We start from the raw sequence: 26455 nt of genomic DNA, 5'->3' as shown, positions 1-26455 counted from the left end.
GAAAATATGTCATATTGTAGGTTCTTCAAAGTAGCCACCTTTTGCTTTGATTACTGCTTTGCACACTCTTGGCATTCTCTTGATGAGCTTCAAGAGGTAGTCACCTGAAATGGTCTTCCAACAGTCTTGAAGGAGTTCCCCGAGAGATGCTTAGCAATTGTTGGCCATTTTGCCTTCTGAATGTGGTCCAGCTCACCCCTAAACCATCTCGATTGTGTTCAGGTCCGGTGAACTTGGAGGCCAGGTCATCTGGGGCAGCACCCCATCACTCTCCTTCTTGGTCAAATAGCCCTTGATGCCTTCAGTGTGACTCTACAATCTTCATAGTCATGAAAATAAAGAAAACTCTTTGAATGAGAAGGTGTGTCCAAACTTTTGGTCTGTACTGTATGTGTACAGACCAATTTTTATAATGGGATTATTTGAACCAAGTGATAACACTGCATTTTAAGTTGAAAATGTGTGTTTTCCTATATTTTCTGAAAAATAATAACATTAATAAAAAAGGTCGTCTTAAAGTACCTCTGGTTGGGAATCACTGGTAAAAAGCTGCTAATTTTCAGAAAAGCAAGTCCAGCTTTAACATGTAAGGAAGTTCATAAGACTCACAGAATGGGCTGGACATCCAAAAGGTGGGTGGAGGGTGATTGCCAGGGTGGGCCAAGTTCATGATTGGGTGGGTCAGGCCCGCCCAGGCCTCCTGTGAAGTCAAGTCTGCTGGAAAAGTGGATGTGTTTGCTTGTGCCGATGACTAATTTAAGACAGGAATATAAGGCTCGTTTACTAATAATAATTTTAGATGTTTTAAAGAATTTTAATCATTATACAAAGTCACACACCATAACAGACCAAGCATCCATAAAACTAAATATTCATCTGAAGTATCAAATCTTTGCAATAGTAACCTGTGGTAACATTCTGTAAATGTCAGCCTATAATATTTACAGGTATGGTGTCCCTGAAACATTGCAATTCTAATAAGAAATATAAAGGCACATTTTGCATAGGCATCACCTGTTAAAACAGGACAGGATTTACATTCAAGCTGGTGTGTAGCTGACATGCTTCACAAGGACATGAGATTTCTTGCACGGAAGCCTGACTACATAAAATAAATAAACAGGATGTATAAATCCCAAATGAAGAAAGGAAGAAAAAACTTATCAGGCACACAAACACACACACAAAAATAAATAAAGGATAATGTTCAATGAAAAAGTAAACAGAAGTAGGAAAAGATTGTGACGAACAACTATGGAATGCATATGAACGGTTCATGAATTTTAGGTGTGCATTAATTCTTAAAGTTTAAAGCTATAAAGACATATCGATTGGTTAAATTAAGATTTGAATGCCAGCAGTTAAAAAATATAAGCAAAAGATTCTCATGTAATGCACACAGTACGATTAATTCATAGTGGCTTGTAATCAAGAAAGACATCCAGGGTTTTTGGGGGGTTATTTTAGTCATCCTCCTCATCAAATTTCACGTTTGCATCATCTGCATCCAGCTGCAAAAGGATGACAACATAAGCAGTCACAACATAGACAAATAAAAATGCGTAGGTGTGAATGAGTGTTTTTAACTGGAAAAGAAAATAATTAAGGAAAACATATCGGTATAAAACAATACAACTTGAAGGGCTCATATAGCTTTTTTTTTAACTAGCTTTGTTTTCTATTAAGACATGGTGTGTGAAAAGGTCATGCAGAAATGCATAGGGGTCCCAGGCCTATAAAAGAGATACTTACACATTTCATTTCCATGATAGTGAAGATGTGACCGGTCATGAACATTCTCAGAGGGATCGTGAGGATCAGGACAAAGGGCAGGGCAAGTGAAAATGCACTAGACTTTACTGCCCACAGAATCGCCAAACACATCACTTGGATCAAAGTGTACAAGTGCATACGCATAGTAGGCACCTGTAGAGAAACAGAGAGAGAGAGAGATTGGTACTGTAGATGGATGGATAAGTAAACTATGACTACATGGCCAAAAGTATGTGGACACCGCCTTCTAATTATTGGGTTTCACCATGCACTACTGATCAAAAGTTTGTGCTTGATAACAGATTTTAAATGACATTTTAAAAAAAGAAGTATTTATGCTCACCAACACTGCATTCATTTAATTAAAAATACAATAAAAACAAGTATATTGTGAAATATCACTATAATTTAAAATACTGAATATATTTTGCAATATATTTTATTCCTGTGATGGCAAAGCTGAATTATCAGCATCATTACTCCAGTCTTCAGTGTCACATGTTCCTTCAGAAATCATTCTGATTTGCTGCTCAAGAAACATTTCTTATAATTATCACTTTTGAAAATAGCTGTGCTGCTTAATATACAGTTTTTCCTCTTTGATGAATAGGAAGTTCAGAAGAGCAGCATTTATTTGAAATAGAAATGGTTTGTAGCACTATAAATGTCTTTACTGTCACTTTTGATCAGTGTAAAACATCATTACCGATTGAAAGAATCAGTTTCTTAAAAAAAAAAAAAAATAATAAGTGGGCGGAACCCAAACTTTTGAACAATAGTGTACCTTTGTCCTTATAATGTATATGTGTATCTGTAATTGAATCTTACATGGGTGACAAATGGAGCAGGTGGGTGATGCTTTTTGGGTGTAATAAGCAGAAGTATACGGTCCCAAAGCTGGATGCCACTCAGTGAAGTGATACCCATGTAGAGAAAGATCCCAAACAGAGCTGTCATAGGAATCATCTTCAGGATGGGCTCCATTAGAATCGAGACCCCTGTGGGTAAAGAAGTTTTAGTTATTCTGTGTATTGTTTAATATTATTTTATTAAGTATAATTATGTTGACTTCATATTTTTGAATGGCAATTCAAATCACATTTTGTTTACGTATCATTATATCAGATAAAAGGCTTGGAACTCACCAACCATCACGGCCACCAAAATACCACTGACTCTTTGTTCTATCACGCGTTCAATCTGAGGTCTGGGGCCTTTGGTCATGACCGTCAGGGCATTGGCATGTGTGACAGATCTCACAGTGGCAGCACTGAGCCAGGGGACACCAAAGATAGAGGCAACTCCTCCCAAGAACACCAAAAGGAGGAGGTCCAGATGGAAACCAGAGCCCTTGACCATTTTTCTCTCAGGCTTACTCACGATCAGCCTGGATGGTAAGGAGAAGGTGTGAGGTTAAGGCAGTAGCTCCACCAAAATCCTTGCATGAATCTTAATTTTATCATAAATTATAGTAATATTTCACAGTATTACTGTTTTTACTGCATTTATGATTAAATTAATGTTGGTGAGCATAATATACTGATTTTCATTGTATCTTTTTATAATGAAGATCTTCTAGCATATGTGTCTTCACCCAGTGGGAATGTAAATGTGCTCTGTTCTGAATATCACACTCACGTAGTGATCTGGGACTCGAGGAAAATAAGGATGAAGACCAACAAGGCAGGAACAGCACAGGCGAACATCATCCAAACTGGGAATAGCTTCTTCTCACCAAATGGGTTGATGAGCCAGCCTCTAGCAGATGTGTTGGACACGGTCAGCCCCTTTGGCACCACCAGTTTCTAAAGCAGGAAGTGAAAAACATATTGAAACTATCCATTATAATGTTCAAAACCCCAGGTTATTTGAATCCATTAATTCTATGGGTCCAGAAGAATAAAACATGTTTATCTTCATTAGGGTCAATTCTCTAATAAGATTATTTTTCTCTCTCTCTCAAAACGATAAGTTCAGATTTTAACAGTTAATTTCTTGTTCGCATCAGATTTGAATTTTTTATTAGTTTAAGCTAATTAAGTGTTTTGGCACTTGTGTGAAAAAAGAGAAAGTACAGCAATTTGCAAATAACTAATTGCACTTAGCTCGTTGAGCAAAACAGATGAGTAGATTCTCAGTGAAAAACAATCACTACCATTTTTGGACAACATGTAGGAACATCACACCCTTACACACTACTTCATGCAACTTGTAGTGCTACATTCTGTTAAATTATTATTTTTTTTTTAGTTTTGTTTACTGCATGTACAAATGGACATGCAAATACATACTCTTTATTTAGATGCAATATGTATTTTTTATTTTTTTTTACTTTATGCATACAAATATGCATATTCTTTTTCTGTGTACTACAGTATTGGATTTCCCAGTAAACATTTACCTACTGTGTCAGCAAAGAAAGTAGAACAAAAATCTAATTTGTATATTACAAACATTTCTGAGGTTGACTGCCATGGGAAAAAAAATCAGTAAAGCTCACACAATGACACCCAAAAAATAATTGGAGACATTGCTTTTCGAAGCATGATTTAAATATTTTGCAGACATGCAAAATCTAATAAAACCGTTGTGACAGTTGCATTTACAATTTAGAAAAAGTTAGTGCCAAAGCAATTGAGAAAACCAATAACAGCAAACTACGTTAAATGATTAATGTTAGTCAAACCTGTGTGTAGGCATCACTGATGCTGATATCCACAGCAATCATGAAGAAGATGGCAATGGGGACACCAAAATCTCCAATCATTCGACGGATCTGGTGGTGTACAGTATTGTAATGGTAACATGATTTACATTTAAAGGCTTGGCTGGATGGCATAATTGCTAGAATGTCTTTCTGTTCTCCATTGTTATTTGAACTTTTAAACCTATTTTTGGCTAAACAGTATCAGAGTTTTAAATAAAAAAGGTAAACTGAGCACACTTACAGGGCCGGGAAGGAAGGTGCTAGTTTTAAACCCACGGAGATACAATGCAATGAAGAAACAGCCAAACATAAGGCACATGGACAGCAGGGCAGTGTTAGGATAAGCCCTCTCTATCATCTCATGATGTTCAGTAACATTGCCATCAGGATGAACCGTGATGTTGATCTTTTTGACAGGGTGGAAGGGGTCTTCCAAAGTATCATTCAAGTGTTCGTAGTTCAAAATCAAAGGATGGGTTTTGAAAATCTGCGGAGATTAAAGAAAGAGTACAAAGCATAGAGCAAAAACTGAAGATTTCATTACGGTTTATATGATGTGAATTAATCTAATTTAGTGTGTGTCCATTTTGAAGGCTGAATATACCCTGATAAGCTTGGCAAAGGTCTCATAGATGAAAATGAGAGAGATCAAGATGGAGAAGATCTCTTGGGTGAAGCGTGAGATGAAACGGACAAGGAAGCTCCCCTCCACTGCCATAATCACCACCACAATGATGATCAACCACATGCCCACCCAGACACGGCCCACGATGTACTCAAAGCCATTAGACTTGCAGAACTGAATGGGAAAGATGATTGTACTTAGATGGTAGGTGGTGATAATCTACAATCATTAAATCGCTATAGTCACTGATAAAAGCATCACCTGAAAGAATGCCTCCTCAAACACCATCAATGGACCGGTAAACCCAATGACAAGCACTGGCTGAGCTGCAAACAGACAAAAGATGATGCCCTGCACACAGGTAGCGACCATCAGCTCAGACACCCCCATCATGTGCTCTGTTTTGTCCGCTGAAACACAGAAAGCAATGGAAGGTTACATATGATGAAGGAATACTCAACCAAGAATGGTTTTGGGCTCCTCAAAGAAACACCAAATATTTTATTCATAATTTGAAGAGCATTTGAAAAATCTAAAAAAAACTTTTTACAATGACTATTAAGAACCTTTTGTGGAATGGAAGAGTTCCATGGATCTTAAAGGTTCTGCGTGGAAACTTTTTTTCATTTCGGTTAAGAAGACTGGGGTCATATGATTTACCATCATGATCAGTTTGAATGTTTTTTAAGCATCAACTTGTGTATATTGTCTTGCACACCTGCATTACATGGACTCACATCTTTTTAATGATTTCATCTGGTCCAGGTGGGCAGTTATTGGCCACAATAAGATGAATGTGGACCAGATTTTATACTGCAAGCCAAATGCTAAATGAGGCATATTTAGTTATTTTTCAATGGTGTGATTAGTCTATGCTTGCAGTGAATGTACTCACCAAGGAGTCCTCCGAATGTAATGGCAGGAGAAAGGGCAGCGAAGTAGATGAAGATGACAGCAGACAGCACCTGAGGGTCCAGTGCATCGCTGAAGTCACTAAGGTAATGCTTGTAGCGGCGTTTTATGTCTTTAACCATACCGCCAAACGGATAGCCGGTGCGGGCCAGTGGATCATCCCGTGGCTTCTCAGGTCCAGTTTGGGCTTAAAAAAACAGTTCAACAATTAATTTGAAGAAATTCCAGATTTAAGACTAGGACGTCCTAGACACATGCAGAGGAGAACTTTTCTATGTAGCCATTATTGATTATTCTAGACTGCATATAAAAAAATATTTATTTTGAAGGTATTAAACCCTCAAGATGTACACAGAAAAAAAGGAAGCATGTAGTATGATAAGCTGAAAGCATGCATTTTATTAAATCTTACTAATAAAAGTATTATCGCGTCTTTCATGATACATTTATTGATTTCTTCATTTGTTAGTGAATAAAAGTGTCTGCTAAGTTACCGAATATAAGTGTAACTATATTAAATATTTTGCAGTAATGACAAACCAGCATCCTACACTAAAATGAAATAATTCTAATTAAGTCAAATTTACATCTCGAGAAGACCTAGGCCTAGATTGAATCTGCAGCCTTTAAAATAAGATAAACAATTCTACACTAATTCTCTAGGAAATCTGCACAATACTGTAAAATGTAAGGACCTAAAAGCATTACCAAATTATTGAATAAACATCAGCCTGTTTATATTATTTAATATTCAAATACACACAGGGAAGTGACGGAATTTAATAGCTTAAAATGTGAACTGAATGAATACAGTGACACCAGTATCACCATGTCAACATATAAAGCCTGACCTTTGCCCCCAACCAGGAGTCGGGTGTCATATGGGCGGACTCTCTCACGTAGCATCTTCTTCTGAAAGTTAATGATTGGCTTCAGCATGCTCTCATCCTGGATTTCTGTGGGAGGGATCACAATGCTGCAGTCCATGAAGTCTGCCATGGCATTGGTCAGATCCTTCTCGTCTGTAGCTAAGTAAGCCTCCAGAGTGAAAACCTGTTTGCAGGGACAGAATTCAGAAAATGATTCATTTTATTTGATCTATTTAATAATATAGAGTCCGTAGCTCTTCTTTACCCAGTCAGCCATCAGTGACGCCATGGCCCGGCCACTCTCATGATAGTCCATGTCACTGTGACTGGGGCCCACGAGGAAGAAGACAAAACGGACCGGAATTGGAGCTTCCAGAACCCCTTCCATCACCACTGAATCCCGTAGACGTGCAAATGCTACCACTGGTTTCTGGAGGTTCTCCACCACACCTTGAGAGTAGTGTAGAAACAAGGGCATGAAGTAGGCTGCAAAACAAAATAATGTGTTCACATAAAATACACAATATGAATGTACTATCACCTGATAAAACCACAGAGGCCTCCACACGATCAACCATGTCTCGCTGAGGAGGAACAGAACAGTCCAAAAGTCAGTAATCGAAACTGGCAGAGCATTTTAAATGTAAAACAGGTCTGGAAAATCGTCATGTAGTTAACAATTTATTTTATTTATTTGCAGGATATAGGTTTTTAGTTAGATATCCAGACAGACAGACAGACAGATAGATAGATACCTGTTTGGTGATTGAGAATGTTTGCAGCTCTATGTCTGCTGAACCAGGGGCCGAAGTGGGCTCTAATTGACTGTGAAGCAGAAACAGCGATTCATATAAGGTTTATAGTCATATAGTCATATCCAGCTATTAATATAGACACCTGTGACCTGTCCTCCATATGCACACAAACACACAAACACAGATATCGAGGAGCCTAACCTGCGCTTGCGTTGCAGAATGGCTACAAGAGCGTCACGGTCAGTTGGCTGGATCTCTTTTTTGAGCAGAAGCTGATCCACCATCTTCTGACAAATGCTGGATAAGCTGCTCTCATCAACATCTAGCAGCACCGCACCTGGTTACAGTCACCATAAAGAACATGTAGAACGAATGTGAGTGTGAATGTTAACTGGCCACCACCGAGCAGTGCGTCTCAACCAAGGGTTCTGGAGCCCACTATATATACAATTATGTCAACGAGTTTCAATTTTTCAAATATATGTTTGTTTTGCTTTGTTATAAATTACTTATTTTAATCTACGAAAGACTCCTCATTTCTGTAAATTAAAATAAACAGGGCAGGGGGTCCTTCAGATATTGTTGTGAACAGTGAGTCAATGAGTTTGAGAACTGCTGCCGAAGATAAAAAATAAATAAAAAATAAACCCTCTTATTGTGATCCAGTCAGTGAATTAAGATGCTCTGGTTGAGATATGGGCCTCTGTTAGGAGTATATGTCAGTGTTTATGCAGGCAACACACGTTATGCAATTCCTGTTCTCTCTACACTTTATTTGAAGTGTCTAAAGGCCAAAGGAAATGTGTCACTCTGTGTCTCACCTGTGCTCATGACCTTGCGGAGTTGAATGAGGCTTTTGAAGGTGAGATAGGAAATGTGGGACTGACTCCACTGTCCCGTGGCAGGGCTTAAGTTCTCCTCATAACCCAGCCAGTGTCCCATTTCCTGCCACACCTCCCCACGAAGCTCATTTAACTCAACGTATGCCTAGTGGGGATGAGATTTTTTTATTAAGATTTTTACAAAGAAGTCAAAGATAAGAGTCAGTGAATTAATGTGTTTGTGTTTCACCTCTGCATCTCCTCTCTTGATGGCATTGGTGTTGGTATTTCGGGCAGCTGAAGAAGGGAAATGGAAAAAATAAGCAGTGAATCAGTAAGATGCAGGGTTTATGTTTGTATAGATGCATGTGTATAGCAAGCACACCCTCTAAGTCTCTAGAGAAGGTGAAGGTCTGATGCTGCTCCTCTTCCTGCTGCCTCGTCTGCTCTAAGTCATAGCTGCCTTTGTGTCCCGCAGGCGTCCTAAACAGTGTGACAGAGAGCACACACTACAACACACACCAGGGCACAGACCTGACTGTCACAGCTGCGCACACTCACCATATCTTATGCACCATAGGGCAGACTGAGCTCCATTCTGTTACAAACTGACTCAAGCCATCCCTGATACAAGAAACATAAACCTCTCTGTCCAGCCCTCCTAGCACTGCCCTGGTCGGCCACAAGGGAGCGACATTTTACAACTTTACTGTCAGTGATCCTGTAAGTACTGTAGTGCATAGTAATTCACTATTTTATTTATTTATTTGTTTATTTGTTTATTTATTTAACTAGAGGAGGGAATAGTTGGGCTTGTGAACATTCATCAATACCCACAACACTCCATATGAAAGTCAATCAAATAATAACCGATAATCAGAGATTCAAGTAAATAGCACATTTTTAGAGATTTTCAGATGACAGCTCTTTCTGAATAGCTTCTCCCAAAAATAAGTGTCTATATAAATCAATAAATAAAATAACTGATGGGTTATTAAATAAAAATTAGATCCAATTTCATTAAAACTAACAAACAGCATGTCTGTAGCATATAACCCCAAAATAAAAATAAATATTGCATTGCATTACATGGTTATTTTCACGACAATTATTCTCAATAATTTGTAAAAACGTATTGTAATTATGGTAAAATGAAAACATTAAAATTGCATTGTATTTACACAACATGTTGTACTTTATGTACTACAGTTTAAGCTCAGTTGCACAAAATGCTATGTATGTTTGTTTTCTTTTGGGGAAAAGTCACTTGAAAGAAAGCATCGCCTCAATCGCACTATAATTGGATATGATCGGTTATGATTTAAACTAATGTTAACAAACACAACTTTTTATTTTAACAATGCATTAGTAGCCTAAATGTTGAAATTCATAAATGCTGTAGAAGTAGGCTTGTTTATTCTTAGTTCATGCTAACTAAAGTAATTAACTAACGTTAACTAATGAAACCTGGAATAAATATAAAAATGCATAAACAGTTGAAATGTATAATTAGTATTAAAATATTAAATAAAAGAATATTAACAAAATACAGAATAGAATATGTATGTTCTCTTTTTTATGTAATTATGGCAGCATTTTAATGACAATAATAACACTGCCTCCTCATTTTAAAACACCACCGCACACCATATATATATATATTTTTTTTTTTTTTTTTTTTTTTTTTTTTATAGGATTCTTAAGCTGTGGTTGAGAAATACAGTGAAGCAGATATAACTTTATTAGCATTTTTCTATCACTGTGTGTTAAGTGTGTGATAGGTCTACTCACAAAGTGGATGGAGACGGTAGAGGTGACTCATTGTCCTCATAAGACATGTCACTATCCTTTAGAGAGAGAGAGAGAGAGAGAGAGAGAGAGAGAGAGAGAGAGAGACTGTTTAGTACACATTTTGACTTAAATAAATGTAATCTATGGATGAACTATTGTACATCAACTACATATGCTATGAGATGCTCTCCTCACCCCTTCAAACGATACTGCTTCCATCATCAAAACTGTCTTCTCTCTGTCCCACAACTCACACATAACCTTATTCACAAAGAAAAAAAAAATAACACAGTAAGAACTGCACACCTGCTACAGGCACTGGTTATCATTCATTCATTCATTCATTCATTCATTCATTCATTCATTCATTCATTCATTCATTCATCTACTGTTACTATAGGCCACATAGCAAATGAGTTTCATCAAACTATATGTTTTACCAAGTAAATTTGACTTCAAATGATTTGCATAAAATATGTACAGTATTTGCATTAGCATATATAAATATGAATTTATACAGTTTTTAATGTTCTGTATGTCTTTGACTATTTCATTGAAGTAAAGAAAAACAAGGCCTCTATTTATAAGCACTGAGGTTTAGATCACAGCTCAGTTTTCGTGTCTTTCAGTGGTTTAAAACTGAGACTCACTCTGAACCAGCACAAGGTTGTGTAAGAGCCACAAACAGACAATTATCTGAAGAGTGAACTTCTATGGTGTGATAAGGACTCTTCTGTCCCTCATGGACTGAGGCAGATAGAGCACATCAGAGGGGTTCGGTGAAGTCTACTACGTCAACAGAATAATAAAGATGGTAAACACAAATGTTTTCCTCACTGAACAAAAATATGATTATCTTATAGACGTTTACAACAAAATTACTATGAAATGTGAAAGTGTTTTAAAGTTCATTCAGTTCCACAATAGTTGGGATTTGTGCTGTGAGCAATGATAAATCTAGTGGATGGAGAAGAACACTGTTTCCTAAAATTGTTTATTAGAATATTGCCACTAATTAGTTTAATATGATAATATGACCATCTGTATGTTAATTACGAAGCCTACATCAGATACACTGAAGAAAATTCATTTATAGACAGAATTATAGCCCCAGTGTTCAACTTCAACAAACTGAATACACCAGACCGCACCAATTTAAAAAACAAATGATTTTCAGCAAAAAGACATAATTAATCTTCAGATTAACTGTTAATATGTACAAATGAACTTTTCTTTTATCTTAGCAGTTTCAGCAACTCTAAGATATTCTGAAAAAAAAACCCAAAATTGAGACAATATGATATAAAGTTCAGATTTCATCCAGAAAAACACTTGCAAAATGATAAGTTACTGCTGCAAGTAACAGTGAGATCTGTACAATGAAAAACACTAAATCAAAATTGGTATAGAAACAATTTTCACTCAGAAATTTCTAGTATGTTTCACAAACAATGACAAAGAAACAGCAAGCTTCGCCATGAAGCAGAGACCACTCTCTCATTTTAACCTACTGTTTTTTATTTATTTTTTATTTGCACCCACTCATACCTTCGAATAAACACTTAATTTGGCTGTTTAACAGAGCACAGCACACCCTTACCTGAGCCCAGGTGGTCCTGCCGGGTCTCTGTGCTGGGTGTCCGCGTCTACACTTTGAGTGTCCAAATCAAGACTGACCTCGGACTGATTCAGAAAACATGGGTGGAGATGAAGGGGTAATGGAAAAAAGAGAGAAAGATGTAAAGTCATGTAGTGCATGGCAACCCCAAAAGTAACAGTATGCGTATAGCACCCAGGGGTGGGAGGAAGTGATAAGACCCCTTAAAATAAGAGAAAAAGCCTTATCGATGGGACCACCTTACAACAGGAATACCCCAACCCTAATACCACTCCCAAAAACAATCACCCTCGACCTGGTACAAGACGGAACATAGTAAGAGAGGGAGAGAGAGTTTTACAAGCAATGTATAGTTACCTGTGCTAGTTAATTCTGGATCCTTATTAAACAGATTCAAATGGCATTGGTTCATGTGAATTGTGCATCAAGGCCAGTTCCTTAGGTAAAAAGGCATCTGCAAAAAACATTATTATAAAATATAAATAACCCATTGTTTATGCCAGAGAGAGAGAGAGAGAGAGAGAGAGAGAGAGAGAGAGAGAGGTTTATGTGGAGTTTTAATGTGGAGCTCATCATAAGCAAGGCAAATTGATCAGCAAAACAAATTAATTGCCTTCTGACGTCAAGCTGCACAGAGGTTTGGGATTCCCTTCATGTAGGGTAATGGTGGACACCCCTCTAAAGATGGTTGGGGTGGGGGGGCTTTAAGGGGTTTCCCCCTTCTTGGCCCTCACATGAGTTTGATATGCCACCTTGTTTTCCTTTGAGTCACAGAAACACTACAGCCTCTTGAGCCAATGAGAGGTCCTGGAAATAAATAAAAACAGAACAATAATCAGGATATGTGTCATCTGAAGCTTCTTGGTTCAGGTTATTCTCTAGAAACACCATTTGTGTTCCCTTTATGTTCCTTACTAGTCATTACTACACTGTAAAAAAAAATGCCGTTAAATAACAGTAATTTTCTGGCAGCAGGGGCGCCAGTAAAGTACTGTTAATTTACAGCTCTTAACCATTAATTTACCACTCTTATTTTTTAACAGTATTTTACCGTAAATTCTACCATAGAAATTAACTCCACTCCCACTGCTTCAAACAGTTCGAGTTTTTAAAACTAGCATTCCTACGATGTTAGTACTATGAACTTATTTCATTTGAGTCCACTGAGAAGGAATAGTTCTTAATATAACGATGCAATACATGACTTTTACTCAAATCACTGCAGCTCATTGTCAGCTATAGCACACATGTATGTGCTGAAGTACTTAACACAGAAATCATCACTGTATCAGTGACTCCACATTTACTGTGTTTATATAAAGCAGCAGAAGATCAGAATTTGTGGCTCATCATTGACTGAAGCACCGGCTCTACTCTCCAGCACAATGGTGAACAACCAAACTACATTAAACTAAACGATCTCTCTTGTGCAAACACACATTAATACAGTCAAGTTCAGTATTTACTCTCATTATCAGTGTTCTATGGATGTTCACAAATATTTTAGTTAAATTAACTTTTTTTTTCATTTGGTAAATCTGACGTTTACATTTTACAGTATATTACTGTTTTTCCTTGACTTAACGGCAACAAACTGTAGAAAAACACTTTTTTTGCTGGCAAACATTTATTTACGGCAAGAAACAGTAGAAAAACAGTCTTTTACTGGCAGCAGGGGTGCCAGTAAATAACTGTTTTTCTACAGTTTGTTTCCTGTAAATTAATTACAGTTTATTACTGTTAAATTATGTTAAATGCTGTTTTTTCTTCATCTTAAATCTTTAACCCTTTAAACCCCACAAGAAAATCCTCAGTTTTAAATGAACACTTATAATGTGTGCACACTACAGAGTGTTAGAGTAACACTGAATCAGTGAAGTTAATGAGATAATTCTGTGATTAATTGATGATTGAGCATTAGTGATAAACACCTGCAGAATCACTGAAGCAAAGAGAAACACAAGAACTACAAATTACTTCAACCACAGCCTTAGATGAAATCAACTGAATAAAAGAATACATCAAATCTCTCAAGATATGATTAAACAACTCCTAAAACAGCTTCACCAGATTCACATTACTTACCAGACTGACTTTATTTCTGTCAGATGTCTACAGAAGAACTTAAATAGAGAGTTAGAGAGTTAAATAGGTTTAGGTGTTTTTTTCACTATCATGATGGAGATCAGTGTTTACTTTAGTTGGGCTCTTGAACGTGACTTTTCAACAATTAAGGTTTTTTTTTTTTAACATGCTGTAACAATGCGCCTTTGGAACCTGTTATAGCAAAACAAAAGTACACAGAAGAAAAAAAATCTGATATTGTTGTTTATAGATTGACAAGAACAAATACTATTATTTCTGATCTAATCCCATGTCTCTTCTCTTATTGATACTACAGCATAAGAAGGAACACTGCTGAGCCATAAGTTATAAAAGACTGTTAAGAAAATTTCACTCATAATAAAAAAAAAAAACCTTTGCTGAAATTTAGACAGAAACATCAAGAATCAGCGTATGAATCACAACAATGGTGACAATCCACAAAATAAATGAACAGATCAGCTCTGAACATCACAACACATGCTACTAAAACTTAAAACAAATGCAATATGATAAGCACATAAGAATTCAAGAAAATAAGTGAACAATTCAGTGGCATAATTTATTCATGCCGCAATGCATGCTGGGAGTCATGGATGAGTTTTATCCTGTGCTGGTACCCAGCATGCATTGCATCATAAACCTTTTGATTGTCACCATTGTTGAGATTAATATGCTGATTGTTGATGTCTCTCTTTCAGTGTTGTGAGGACTGCTGCCCAAAATATTTAAAGCTCAAAAATCCATATCCAGATAATCACATTACTGTTCAATCTTATAAATTTGAAGAAACAAACAAAAGAAAAGTGTCATTCACTCACATATTTCAACACCAAATTATTATTTGACTATTATAACAACAAGTCAGTCTAGTAGATCATGCCTGACAGAAACAGTCATAATCACTTGATCATCTAGATTAATATTGCTGTAATAGATGTATCATAAAGATACAAATATAGCAATGAAACAAAAGTTGAAGTACAAAAGTCAAGGGTCAGGAGCCCAACTAAAGCAAACACTGATCTCCACAATGGTGACGCTAAACGAAACAGTAACATTATCATCTAAATCTCTGTAATTCTCAATAAGATCTTTTGATCTCTGATCTCTGATCTGATAGAAATAAAGTCAGTCTGGTTAGTAATGAGTGAAGTTGATAAAGCTGTTTGTTGATTGTTTAAATCTTCAGTTGATTTCATCTAAAGCTGTGGCTGAAGTCAGTTGTATTTCTTGTGTTTGTCTTGTTTCTTTTTTCTTCAGTGATTCTACTCGTTAACAGCAGCTGTTGATCATTGTCTGAATTCACTCATTAGTTTTCATTCTCTCTGTTAGGTGGACTATATTAGTAAACTCATGTAGGGAATAGTGAATGAGGGAGTAGGGTGTGATTTGAAACACAGCCGCTGAGTGTCGACTTTGAACGTTGTTAATTTACAATATATAGCAGCAGGCTACCTTCTCGAAAACGATGAATATTACCCAGAATGCACTGTTTTACTGAAAAACAGTATGTTACTGTCGAAATTTGGCCGTTTTTTACAGCGATTTTTAACAGTGTATATATATATATATATATATATATATATTCGTAACAGTGTTTGTGATCACATGGTTCAAACAGATTATGTTTTGCTGACAGAATGTCTTTACACTTATTTGCCTTATCAAGCTTAATATTTCAGTGTTGGTGGAAAAATCACAGTGGTCATTTATTTTATTTTTTTTTGGCAAAAAGTAAAAAACAACAACATTGCATTTCAATTAAATGTTCTCAGTTTTACCATGTGTGATTTATTAGTGAAAGTACCAAAATGTATTAATTTATATTTAAATAGTTTTTTTTTATTTTTAAATCTACTATGAAAGAGTAGAAATAATGGCATATATTAAGGATTGTGGGGGAAAAATGTTAACCGCTGAATTAGTGAGAACCGTCAGCTATTTTTATATTAATCTTGACCATGCAACACTGGGTATGAGGTGAAACATGGATGGGGAAATAACTTTTGAAAGAAACAGTAACCCGGCACCAACACATTATCAAGACACGCATGACCCCACGACTACCATTGCACTCAAATTTACACAAGCTTTCAGACACAAACATGCAATTCATACAAACAACTAATAATCACTTTCAATATTTAAATACGAAAAAACAATTTATGTGACCGAATGTGCTACATTACCTGAAACATGGAGAGTGTGGTCAAGGGTCTTGGGCTGCCATTTAGAGTTCGAAAGTTCAATCCCAAGTGACACAGATTCAGAAAACAGCGCACTTCTGACATCCTCTTGTATCATTCCCAATGTGCCCTCAAGCAAAGCAGGTTGCTCTAAGACAACCAATCCTGCTCCTGGAGAGCCACCTTCCTCCAACCCCAATGAAACACATCTGAACCATCTAATAAAGGTCTTCATGATGACTAAAAACTTTCAGACAGGTTGCAGCAAAACTCTGCAGAAAGCTGGCCTTCATGAGCCGGACCGGACGGGTCTGTCCCTGCAATTATTATGCTGCTGTCTTGAACGATAGCTGAAAACAAAAACAAAAAAGACAATGGCAAATAAAAGGAAAGAGGTATATAAATAACACTTACTCCAACATACAATGACTGCTAATAATATACAGTCAACTTATCATTTACCCAGTGTTCATTTAAAATAATATATACATAGTTAAAGTCCATAGGGAGGAATACACACCTTTATACCAGGTGCATTAGAGCCCATTTGTCACTGGGGACATCAGGCAATGATTACAGTTCACTGACAACACATAAATGATGTCAGCATTCACGTGGCTAGAGACCTTCCAGGAGTAAAAGAGTAATTAATGCTCAGTCCTGCAGTTATGAGACCTATTAAAGGATGGAATAACTGCATCTCCAGAGGAGCATCACATGATCCGTGAGCAATAACTGAACCCAAGCGCCCCGCTGCATGATTACTGAGACAGTCTTTAATAGCATAACAATAATGTATGTTCTCTGCTTCTCTGTTATTGTTTACACCCTACTTTTGGAAGGCAGTTTTTCTGTGAATGTGATTCATTAGCCACTAACTAGAATACAAAACAAGTGTGTTTATGATTACTACAATAAAATAAAATGATAAAAATGTGAATATTTACACTGACAATTAAATGCAACTTGATTTGATTCAATTATTTTGTTGGGACTACAATATTAGCCAATTTAAGAACAACATGGATTTGCTTTCAAACTGTAACATATTTAGACATATATATTTAGCAAGTGCAGGATGCATCAGTCAATGATTTCACTTAATAAATCTATAGGTTTTAATAAAAGTAAAGATGATATAAGTTTTAATGAAGGATGCTTAAAATGTACATCTAATTCATGGAAATATTAGCAATTACCATTTTTCAATTTAGGTTTGGTCTTCAAATGAAAAACACTGAAATTCAATATAATACACTGTCAACAACATTTTCCAGAGATATATACAATTAGACCAGTTACATCAAGCCTTTGAGTTAACTGACTAAATCACATTGATGTTGTTATATTTAGATGAAATGACAAAATTAAAAATAGCACACATTTATCAAAATTGTTCAGATATTTAGAGATTTTGTGCCATCTATAGTCAAAAGAGAAAATTAAAGGGGTTGGGGGTTCATCTCGCCCTTAGAGGCAATTTTCAACAAAGTTTTGACAACACAAATGACAATTTAACCACCATTTTTTCACGTTGTAGAATCTTGCCAAAATCATACTGTTTTACATTTACAGATTCAAGATTTTAATTTTGATTAGGTAATTAATGCATAATATATTTAATATTATTGGAATGATAACAATCAACAATTAGAATCTTGGAATACATTTTTTTTTTTTGCACTGTATGCTTGCTCTTGTGTGTATCTCTGCTCTTCACAATAACAGCAGTGTGCCTCACATTAGAGTGTTTGTAAGATATTATTCCCCAGCGTTCATGCTATATTTTACATAGTTATTATTACATTGTACGGCACACAGCATGTGTGTGTGTGTGTGTGTGTGTGTAGGTGTGTCCCTCCTGCACTCTCTAGCGTTATATGATAAAACACACCAGCTTGACTGTTCTGTGATAACCATACACACAAACTATCACCTGCTACTTTAAGGGCGTTCACAAAATTCTCATTTTGAAAATTACAGTGCAGAGTTGGAAAATCTTAACTGAATTGTCCTCATATTATCTTAGCCTTAATAAGCATGTGAGTAACATCACATGTACTTTAACACTTTGGTATAATGAAATGTCGGTGTCAGTGCCCTAGCTGTGTTTTGTCTTAAAAAAACAGAGATGTTATATTGATTCTGAGCCTTGCTGACTTGAACTCAATCACCATACTTAATCATTTTGTTTAGCATGCAAGAATATTAATGGTACCATTACACCTGAATCCTGTGAAATAATCCCGGCTGATAATAGTTGATAATACTTAATTTAAACAATTTCTGCTCCATTCTTTTAATGTATGAGGTGAAAACTGAGATAACATCAAATACACTGAAAGAACACAGTTGCAAAGACTACCGCCCTCTACTGCTGGCTAAAATATTTACAGCCCAGAGGATTCCAATAAAACAATTCACTGCTGCGCGAAATTATTATAAAGCCTGAAGCAGAGAGGCTTCATTAGAGTTAAAAATGAGGTAGCCTGTGTGATAACACTTAACTCCTATCAAAAACAATGTGCAAATATTTTCAGAAAATATTAAGTTTATTTATTAATAGATTTTTACATAACATGGACCACATTGATCATGTTATAAATCTAAAATGATAATGCAATGATCTTTGAGCCAGTTAAATCATCAGTTTCAGTACTCAAAGTAAGAGAAACTTTGTTTTTAAATAATTGAGTAATTTTACCAATTGCCCAATAACAATATTTGTGTCTATGTTTCAATAAAGTTCATTTTAATAAATGTATATTTGAAATCCTACACAATACAATAACATTTAAGTTATAGGTATAAGAAAAAGTCTAGGTGTGTCTGATATCTCATGAATTAAATTATTATTCTGTCAAGAAACTGACCATTCATTTTTTCCCTTTCTTTATTACTCTAAATTGAGTTTTACCTGATTTAAGCTTCATACTATAATTTTTTAACTTTAAACTATGGCAAACATTTACGTCCAAAAAACCTAGAGTGATAAAGGAGACCAGTGAAGAGCTTTAAAAGCAATTAAACCATTTTCTGCAATATCCCAGTAAGATGCTTGTGTGGGTGGGACAGAAGATGGGAGCTGGGATGGTAATGGGCATCAGAGGCCAAAGCATTAGAGGATGGTGCACTCTTTACGGCTTTTGGTGATCTTTTCAGGCTTTTCATCCTTTCCATCGTTAGCCACCATCTATGGAAATTCGACACAGAAAAAAATATGATGAAAATTAAAGTAATCAACACACACCAGTAGCTACAATTACACAGACTTGACTTAAAAATCTTTTGAACTAAAGGCTTTGATTAAATGCTTGCATTTACTCTGACCATTCAAAATTGTGACTCATTATACAGTTTTGGACAAAATTTTGTTTAAATGGATGTTTTGCGGCAGATAGAGAAGAAAAACCAGCCAACAATGTCCATCATACATGAGAAACCGTACAATACTAGCTATTTAAAGGGGTCATATGATGTGATTTCAAGTTTTCCTTTCTCTTTTGGATTGTTACAAGCTCTTGGTGCATGAAGAAGATTGATAAGTTGCAAAGACTAAAGTGATCTCTCGTACGTATACGTCACTCATTGTTTACACAGATTTCGGAAGTGTTACCTTTTACTGTTAAGATTTAACATATTTAGACGTACAGGACATCACAATGGAGGATGATTTTGATATATCAATAGACAATGTTGAATTTTTTTCCACAACCATATTTATTTGAACCAGAATACACAGATCAAGAACTCAGAGCGATAGAGGAAGCATCCGCTGCAACAGCACGTCTTAAAGCCTCAGAGACAGAGATCTCTTCAAAATAGTAGCAAGTGTTGTGAGATGCCAACAGAAGTGGAGAGCATATGTTGTCACGAATGGAACATAGCAATGCCACAACTACAAGACGACGACGAGGACATTGACAGTATCGCATCACACACCTGCCTGACTGAAGATCCTGTGTTTTCTCCGCTGTTGAAACGCAGCGTTTTACACGTTGAGTTTAGTTTGCCACGTATAAACTGGAGGCGACGTCCAAGGCCAGAGGGAACCAATGGCACACTTTCAATAGAGAGTAATGTGTTGTATTTTTATTATTGCAACGATTATAGGGTGCATTATAAACCAATTAATTCATTACAATTACTGCATTATATTTCAGACAGTGCAGATTGGTGGCGTATCGTGTGGTAAACGGTAAACAATGAGTGACGTTCACGCATGAGAGATCACTTCAGGCGCTTTCCTCGCTTGCACAGACTAAGCCAGAACGCGTGCACACATCACATCAGGAAGCACTCGGATCAGTTGGACGTGGTTGTGTACAAGAGGAAAAAAACAATATAAATACTGTTCGTTTTCTCACACAAACCGCTAATTTCGTGTCATATGTCATCAATGTGTACTTACGATGGGGAATTGTTTAATTTGGTGACCATAGACATCCATTATGTGAGTCACAGACAAGAACGGTTTGACCTAATTATATCAAAATGGAAAATACTGCAGAAACAAAGACACCTACATCTTAAGCTAAAACATACCAAAATTTAATTTGAAAGTGAACTATCCCTTTAAAGTTAAGAGTCAACCACGCCCCCCTAATATGCCTCATTTAAACAGGCCCACACAACTCTACGTCATGATGTGGGAAGGTTTGCATAATGCCGCCCAGATGTTCACGAAAAGAAAGAAGGCGTAACTTTGATTCTTGCTTTTGCCACCGGCGACATGTCATGGAGACCCTATTTCATTGTGAAAGAGAAAATACTTTGTTTGGTCTTCCAAAAGAGGACACAACTACTAATAAGTGATTAAGCTGTATTTACAACACTGTTCCAGAACAGTTCAACCCAAATATTAGATATGTGCAGTAGAGGTCTTCACGGGTCCAAAAATTTGTGGCCGAAAACCAAAAGAGACCCGTAATGTCTATTATTTCAAAAGCTGGACCCGGACACATGTAGATCTGAGAAATGCTTACCCGGACCCGTCTATTATTTGAAAGTTGGACCCGAACCCTGCGGGAAGAAACAGACCGACTGGACCCGATTGTCACATATTCCAACTTAAATTGCCATTACAAGTCAATAAACCTGTTGACTGCCTGTGATGCATTACAATCCTCTGTTATCCATGTTATTCCTCTTGTTTTTCCAAGTCCAAGCTTAATCCATTTAGTATTTCAGCTTCAAAAGTCCACTTGATTTCACTGTGACAGATGACAAATGCAACTGTGCACATGTACATTCTGACTCAAGTCAACTAGAACAAGAAACATGAAACGAGCTCGAAACTGCACATGCGTGCTAGCTGGATCAACCTAAAATATGTTTAACGCAATCTGAGCATCATAGAAAACATTCATGTGACAGTTCACCTCAGATTGTGTTGCTGATTTGAAATATATTAAATATGAGTGTGTCAAGTCTGCAAGCATTATTACCGTGCGTGCACACCCGACCCAGCATTATTACCGTGCGTGCACACCCAGTTCGAAGGGACCGTATATGTTCCATTCAAAGTTCACCGAAGTGTGTGAGATGTGAATTTAAATTGTATTTATTTACAGAGGTGTATGATGCCACACTTGTCCGTGTGTGAAGACATTGAGCAGTGCAAATCCGTGAATTAATGATCAGATTTCCTCTGCTCAGGGAGTAGGGAGCAATGAACACTGTGTAGGGACCATATCAATGGCAACACAGTTAATGCAAGGAGCTCACTTCTAATGAGATGATTATCTGACTGACTCAGGTGTGTTAACAAACAGAGACATGCAGAAATATGCAGAGCTGGGGGGTGCGAGGACTGGAATTGAGAACCGCTGGTGAAGAGAAATGCTTGTTTGTCGTTTCTCCGATCTAAAATGCAATCGTGGTGTTATGTTTACTTGGTGCAATGCAACGCAACGTATAAAAACAGGGGCATAACATTTCTGTCACACTCTTGAGGCATTCGGCCAATCACAAAGCACTGGATAGCTGGCCAATCAGAGCACACCTCGCTTTTCAGACCGATGAACTTTGTAAAAAAAGAAAATGCGTTTCAGATGTCATTGTCACAAAGCATAATCCCACATCTATAAATGTTTGTACATACCAAGTAAAATTCTAAAGCATTGGCTTTTAAAAAGTATAGGGCTACTCTTGATCCTATAGGCTACTGTATGCTATGTAACCCAAAAGGGCACATCAAGTCTAAAACTATATAGAAAACAATATGCTTTACAAAGTACTTGGCCACACATCACAATCAAATAAACACACAAAAAAAGTAAAATTCCCCTGATGTGTACATCCTCTTCAAAAGGGAAAACTCCCGTTTCTAATTTTGAGAAGACAAGATGAACTTAAGACTTCCTACAGAAAGAAGGAAAGAGAGATCATCATCCGCTTCTGGTGGGTTAAAGAAGACTGGTTATTTCTGTTTAAAATGTGCTCAGTCATTTCTGCATATAACTGTTCTTTTTTTCAGAAGTTGAAAACACGACTGCGTAAACCGGTTTCTACGATAACAGATATTCCACCATGATTCCAGTTAGAAGGGAGCGTAAATGTTCCATTCAACGTGCATTAAAGTGTGTGAGACATAATTTTAAATTGTATTTATTTACAGAGGTATATGATGCCACACTTGTCTGTGTGTGAAGACACTGAACAATGAACAGTAACAGTAGGTGGAAAATAATGTAAAAGAAAGAAAGAAAAATGTAAAAATTAAATTGAAAGAATTTACAAATGAGGAGCAACATTACTTCAAAGCCATGTGTACTTAAATACAAAGTTAAGAATCGTACCTGCGTTTGTCTTCTATCTTCGGGTCCATGATTCTTGTCTTTAGATTCTGAAAACAACACTTGATCTCTTCCTCACTGAGACACCTGTGTCAGGAAGGCTCCATCAGGCTCACCTCCACCTGTCTGACACACCCACAGAGAAACTGATCCTCACTGTCAATCACAATGAACCTCTTTTACCTTTCACTATTGCATCAAAATAAATGTCAACAGCTGCATGAAATGATCATTTTTAGGGTACACTTGAGCTTTTCAGCACTACTGAAAAAAAAAAAAAAACTAAAGAGAAGGAAAAAAAACTTGGCAAACAACACTAAGCTATGAGGCATTCCCTTCTTACATTTATTTCCTTAACATATCATTATCCATTTTTCACTTTAAACCTCCCAAAACAAAAACAAATAGTCAGCAGAAGAACCGTGTTTTGCATCGTGGTATTGTGGCTTCAAAAAATAAAAGAAACAAAGACATTAACCCTTCCACTGTCCTCCTTCTTGGCATCCCCGCATCTTACTCCTCCAGCTTAAAGGATGCGTGGACTGCAGGACTCATTCCATAACTGCTAATCTCAAAGCTCCCTGGAAAAGAGAAACGGAAGAGCTAATGATGGTTGCTTACATTCACATTTGTCCAACGTTCCTTGGCGGCCGACAAAGCCACTCATATCCGCATCAGTGAACTCCGCAGTAATGACCCGCTTGAGCTCCTGAAAGTGGGGCTCGTACCCTCATCCGCCGCTGCAACACAACAGTAAAGATAAATGTAAGCCTACAGTAAAATACATCAATATATGATAGCATGAGAACTCAAACTCGCACCAAATATTTGCTCCATAGCAGCCTGTGTAAAAGAAAAGAAAAGAAAAAAAAAGAAAAAGAAAAGAAAAACAAGGTAAAGCTTGATTGTTGTTAAGATTGAACACGGCTCGCTTCTACCTATGACTCACTCCATTTTCAGGTCAAGTCATTTTCACAGAAGAGTGCACTGATTCACTGTGTCATTTGTCATTAAGAGCCAGGTGGGCTTCACATGAGAGACAGTGATTTGGAGCCGCATTAGACCATTATGATGATGTCATACAGGACTCACGACTGACACCACTCCGTAATGGTTTTGACAGACCAAGTGAAACGTTTGAGAGAGAGAGAGAAGCACAGATGTGTCATATTTTGAGCTTTGTTTTTTATAGCTTTCAACTATTCTCCTGCATTTATCTTATGGTAAAACATAAATGCAGGTATGTCTAAATAATAATAGATGATATTGCAAATATGAGAAATAAAGATGGAGGAACAGAATCTACACACTCATGGGGCCATTAAAAGGACATCTTACCGTATTTACCCCTAAAAGGGTCATTATAGCACCATAAGCGGACATATTTGTACTGTAAAGCAGGGGTTCCCAAACTTTTTTGTCAGCTGAACCCCTTAGACATAAACCATTTACGTGACCCCCCTGATATTTTATAGGACTGCATGTATTACACATTACTGTTTAGACTTTTATTATAAAAGTGAAGATATTACTGGTGTAAAATGCAACTGTCCAGTAAAATAAAAAATAATTTGATAATTATTGGTCTAATAATTATTTTTAAATTCATAAATGTAAAACATTCATCCTTTACTTTAGCCGAATACTGGTGAACTACTGTAAACCTCTATCTACAGGAATGCTGGAGATTGCATGAATGTGTAAACAATGTGAACCGAATGTAAAATTGCAGCCTTTGATAGATAATCGCAATAAGCTATATCCCAGTTTCAGTTTTGTTTGATTAAAGCTCCAGCAACATTCATTAATTTTAATTTTACATTAAATTTAATTATGAGCTTTTCATCAGTTCACGAACACCCTGCAGCTCCCTTACAAATAACTAGATAAATAATAATAATAAGAAGAAAACATTGGGAAACATTGCTCTATGATAGTAATATCCTTTTAAGGGTACTGCCACAGTGACTACCCGTTTAATTTTTAACATTTTTTTCCAGACAGCGTAATGTCACAAATCCAGGAACCAAAGTTGTCATTACAAGATATCTATAATATATAATATACCATGAATTCTGTTAAGGAGAAGCCAGGAACAGATAATATTTTCCATTCTTCATTAATTTCCCATTGCAAAATCAGTTTTGCATCTCTAGTGGCTTATAACTTGGTTTCTCTCACCTTCAGGCATGTGGAAGTCAGATTATCTATTGGCCTGAGCCATAATCTTTTCCAGCATGAATGTGTTAAGATTTATGAAGGTGTGTGTGATGGGAGAAGGCAATTAGTCGTCAACTCTCAGCAGGTTCCCTTCTCTCCCTTCTTCTCTCCCATCCATACACTAGTCCTCATGGCTCAACAGAGCAGATAGTCTCTCATTCTCTTTCAATCTCTCCATCCAGCAGAGAAGAAGGGAAGATGATTCCAGCCAGCATCTATTTCCATTAGTGTAATGGTGTTAAGCAGCTTAGACAACTACACTCCTCTGCAGCCTATACTCTTCTGACAGGATCACATTTCTCTCACCACTGTTTTTCCAGGTGGAGCGAGAGAAGTAGGGAGGGAGGGAGAGATGATTTAGACCCAGGCGAAAAAGAGTCATCCATCCACAGCTTCCTGTCTGTGTGCCACAACCCACAGGGGAGGCCCGTCTCAAAGGCCAGCTTCACTTCGAACTGCTGAAAAAGCGTGTTTGCGTCTCCTGCCCCATTTATGTACCTCTAAACCTGCCGGTTCGTCCTCTAGAGGGGCTTCACAAATGTAGACCCTTACTTTTCCCACCATCAGGAACCCTCTAGTCTGCACATAAGCCATCTGCAGCCTGAATTTTCCCAGCATGCTTTCCGACGCCCATATGTCTCATACTGCTAAACCAACTATGGGACCTGTTATGTCTGCTTCTCAGGGGTCCCCTTTCCTGATCCCCAGCTGGGCAACCCTTGGGAACCAGAACGGGACGTGACATGTCAAAGTCAAGCTGTCAGGGCAAAAGTGAGGAAGCAATTATGGATGGTTAGAGGTGATGGGATGGCAGAGACTAGACCAGCTTGAAGGCTGGATCACTGTTAAAACCTCCATAATCCCATCAGCAGTGTTTCAGTAAAGCCTCAGCACTTTGTGCTCCAGTCAGTGATTTATAAAACAGAAAAAAATCAGTGTTTGTTCAATTATATGTTACATTGGTGATTCAGAAGGGCAAATGTCAAATTTCAATAATGCTAGTATGCATTTAGTGTTCCCATGTGAATTGAATGGCAACAGTATTAAAGAAGCACTTTTTTTCTCTCATTTTGATCTGAAAATTGTACTCTTTATTTATCGTCTCTAGGGGAAACTGTTAATGTCCTTCTCATTACAATATGTCCTGTTTTGAATATAAAATCATATGAAAATGATTATGAAATAGTTCAGATTAAATAAAAACAGGCCAGCGTGTGTGTATTTTAAATGACAGGGCAACATAAAAACTCAGTTCTGTGAGTTGACAATAACTGT

General features: G+C 36.9%; 1 protein-coding gene across 1 annotated transcript; it reads right to left on the bottom strand.

Annotated features, from left to right (window-relative positions):
• Positions 1–790: 790 nt before the first annotated feature.
• Positions 791–10493, bottom strand: LOC127947090 (band 3 anion exchange protein-like). Its single transcript, XM_052544027.1, has 20 exons — positions 10449–10493; positions 10254–10309; positions 8848–8945; positions 8713–8759; positions 8463–8628; positions 7843–7978; positions 7642–7711; positions 7428–7470; positions 7152–7336; positions 6869–7070; positions 6001–6204; positions 5367–5515; positions 5085–5279; positions 4722–4967; positions 4460–4549; positions 3412–3578; positions 2919–3160; positions 2602–2771; positions 1753–1926; positions 791–1511 (listed from the first exon to the last, which is right to left on the bottom strand). Exons 1-20 carry the CDS (start codon positions 10473–10475, stop codon positions 1464–1466), a joined length of 2715 nt encoding a protein of 904 aa, XP_052399987.1. The 5' UTR covers positions 10476–10493; the 3' UTR covers positions 791–1463.
• Between the last annotated feature and the right edge of the window lie 15962 nt (positions 10494–26455).

Source organism: Carassius gibelio, chromosome A3, assembly GCF_023724105.1.
Source record: "Carassius gibelio isolate Cgi1373 ecotype wild population from Czech Republic chromosome A3, carGib1.2-hapl.c, whole genome shotgun sequence".
Lineage (NCBI taxonomy): Eukaryota > Metazoa > Chordata > Actinopteri > Cypriniformes > Cyprinidae > Carassius > Carassius gibelio.
The sequence above is the reverse complement of the archived record's forward strand: the minus strand, read 5'-3'. Positions and strand labels throughout refer to the sequence as shown.

Coding starts and splice junctions, on each gene's coding strand:
- LOC127947090 (XM_052544027.1), bottom strand. CDS start 10,475: ATGATGGAAGCAGTATCGTTTGAAGGG. Junction 3,579..4,459: donor TCAGTGATGCCTACACACAG/GTTTGACTAACA, acceptor TTCCTGCTTTAG/AAACTGGTGGTGCCAAAGGG. Junction 1,512..1,752: donor CTATCATGGAAATGAAATGT/GTAAGTATCTCT, acceptor ATCCTTTTGCAG/CTGGATGCAGATGATGCAAA.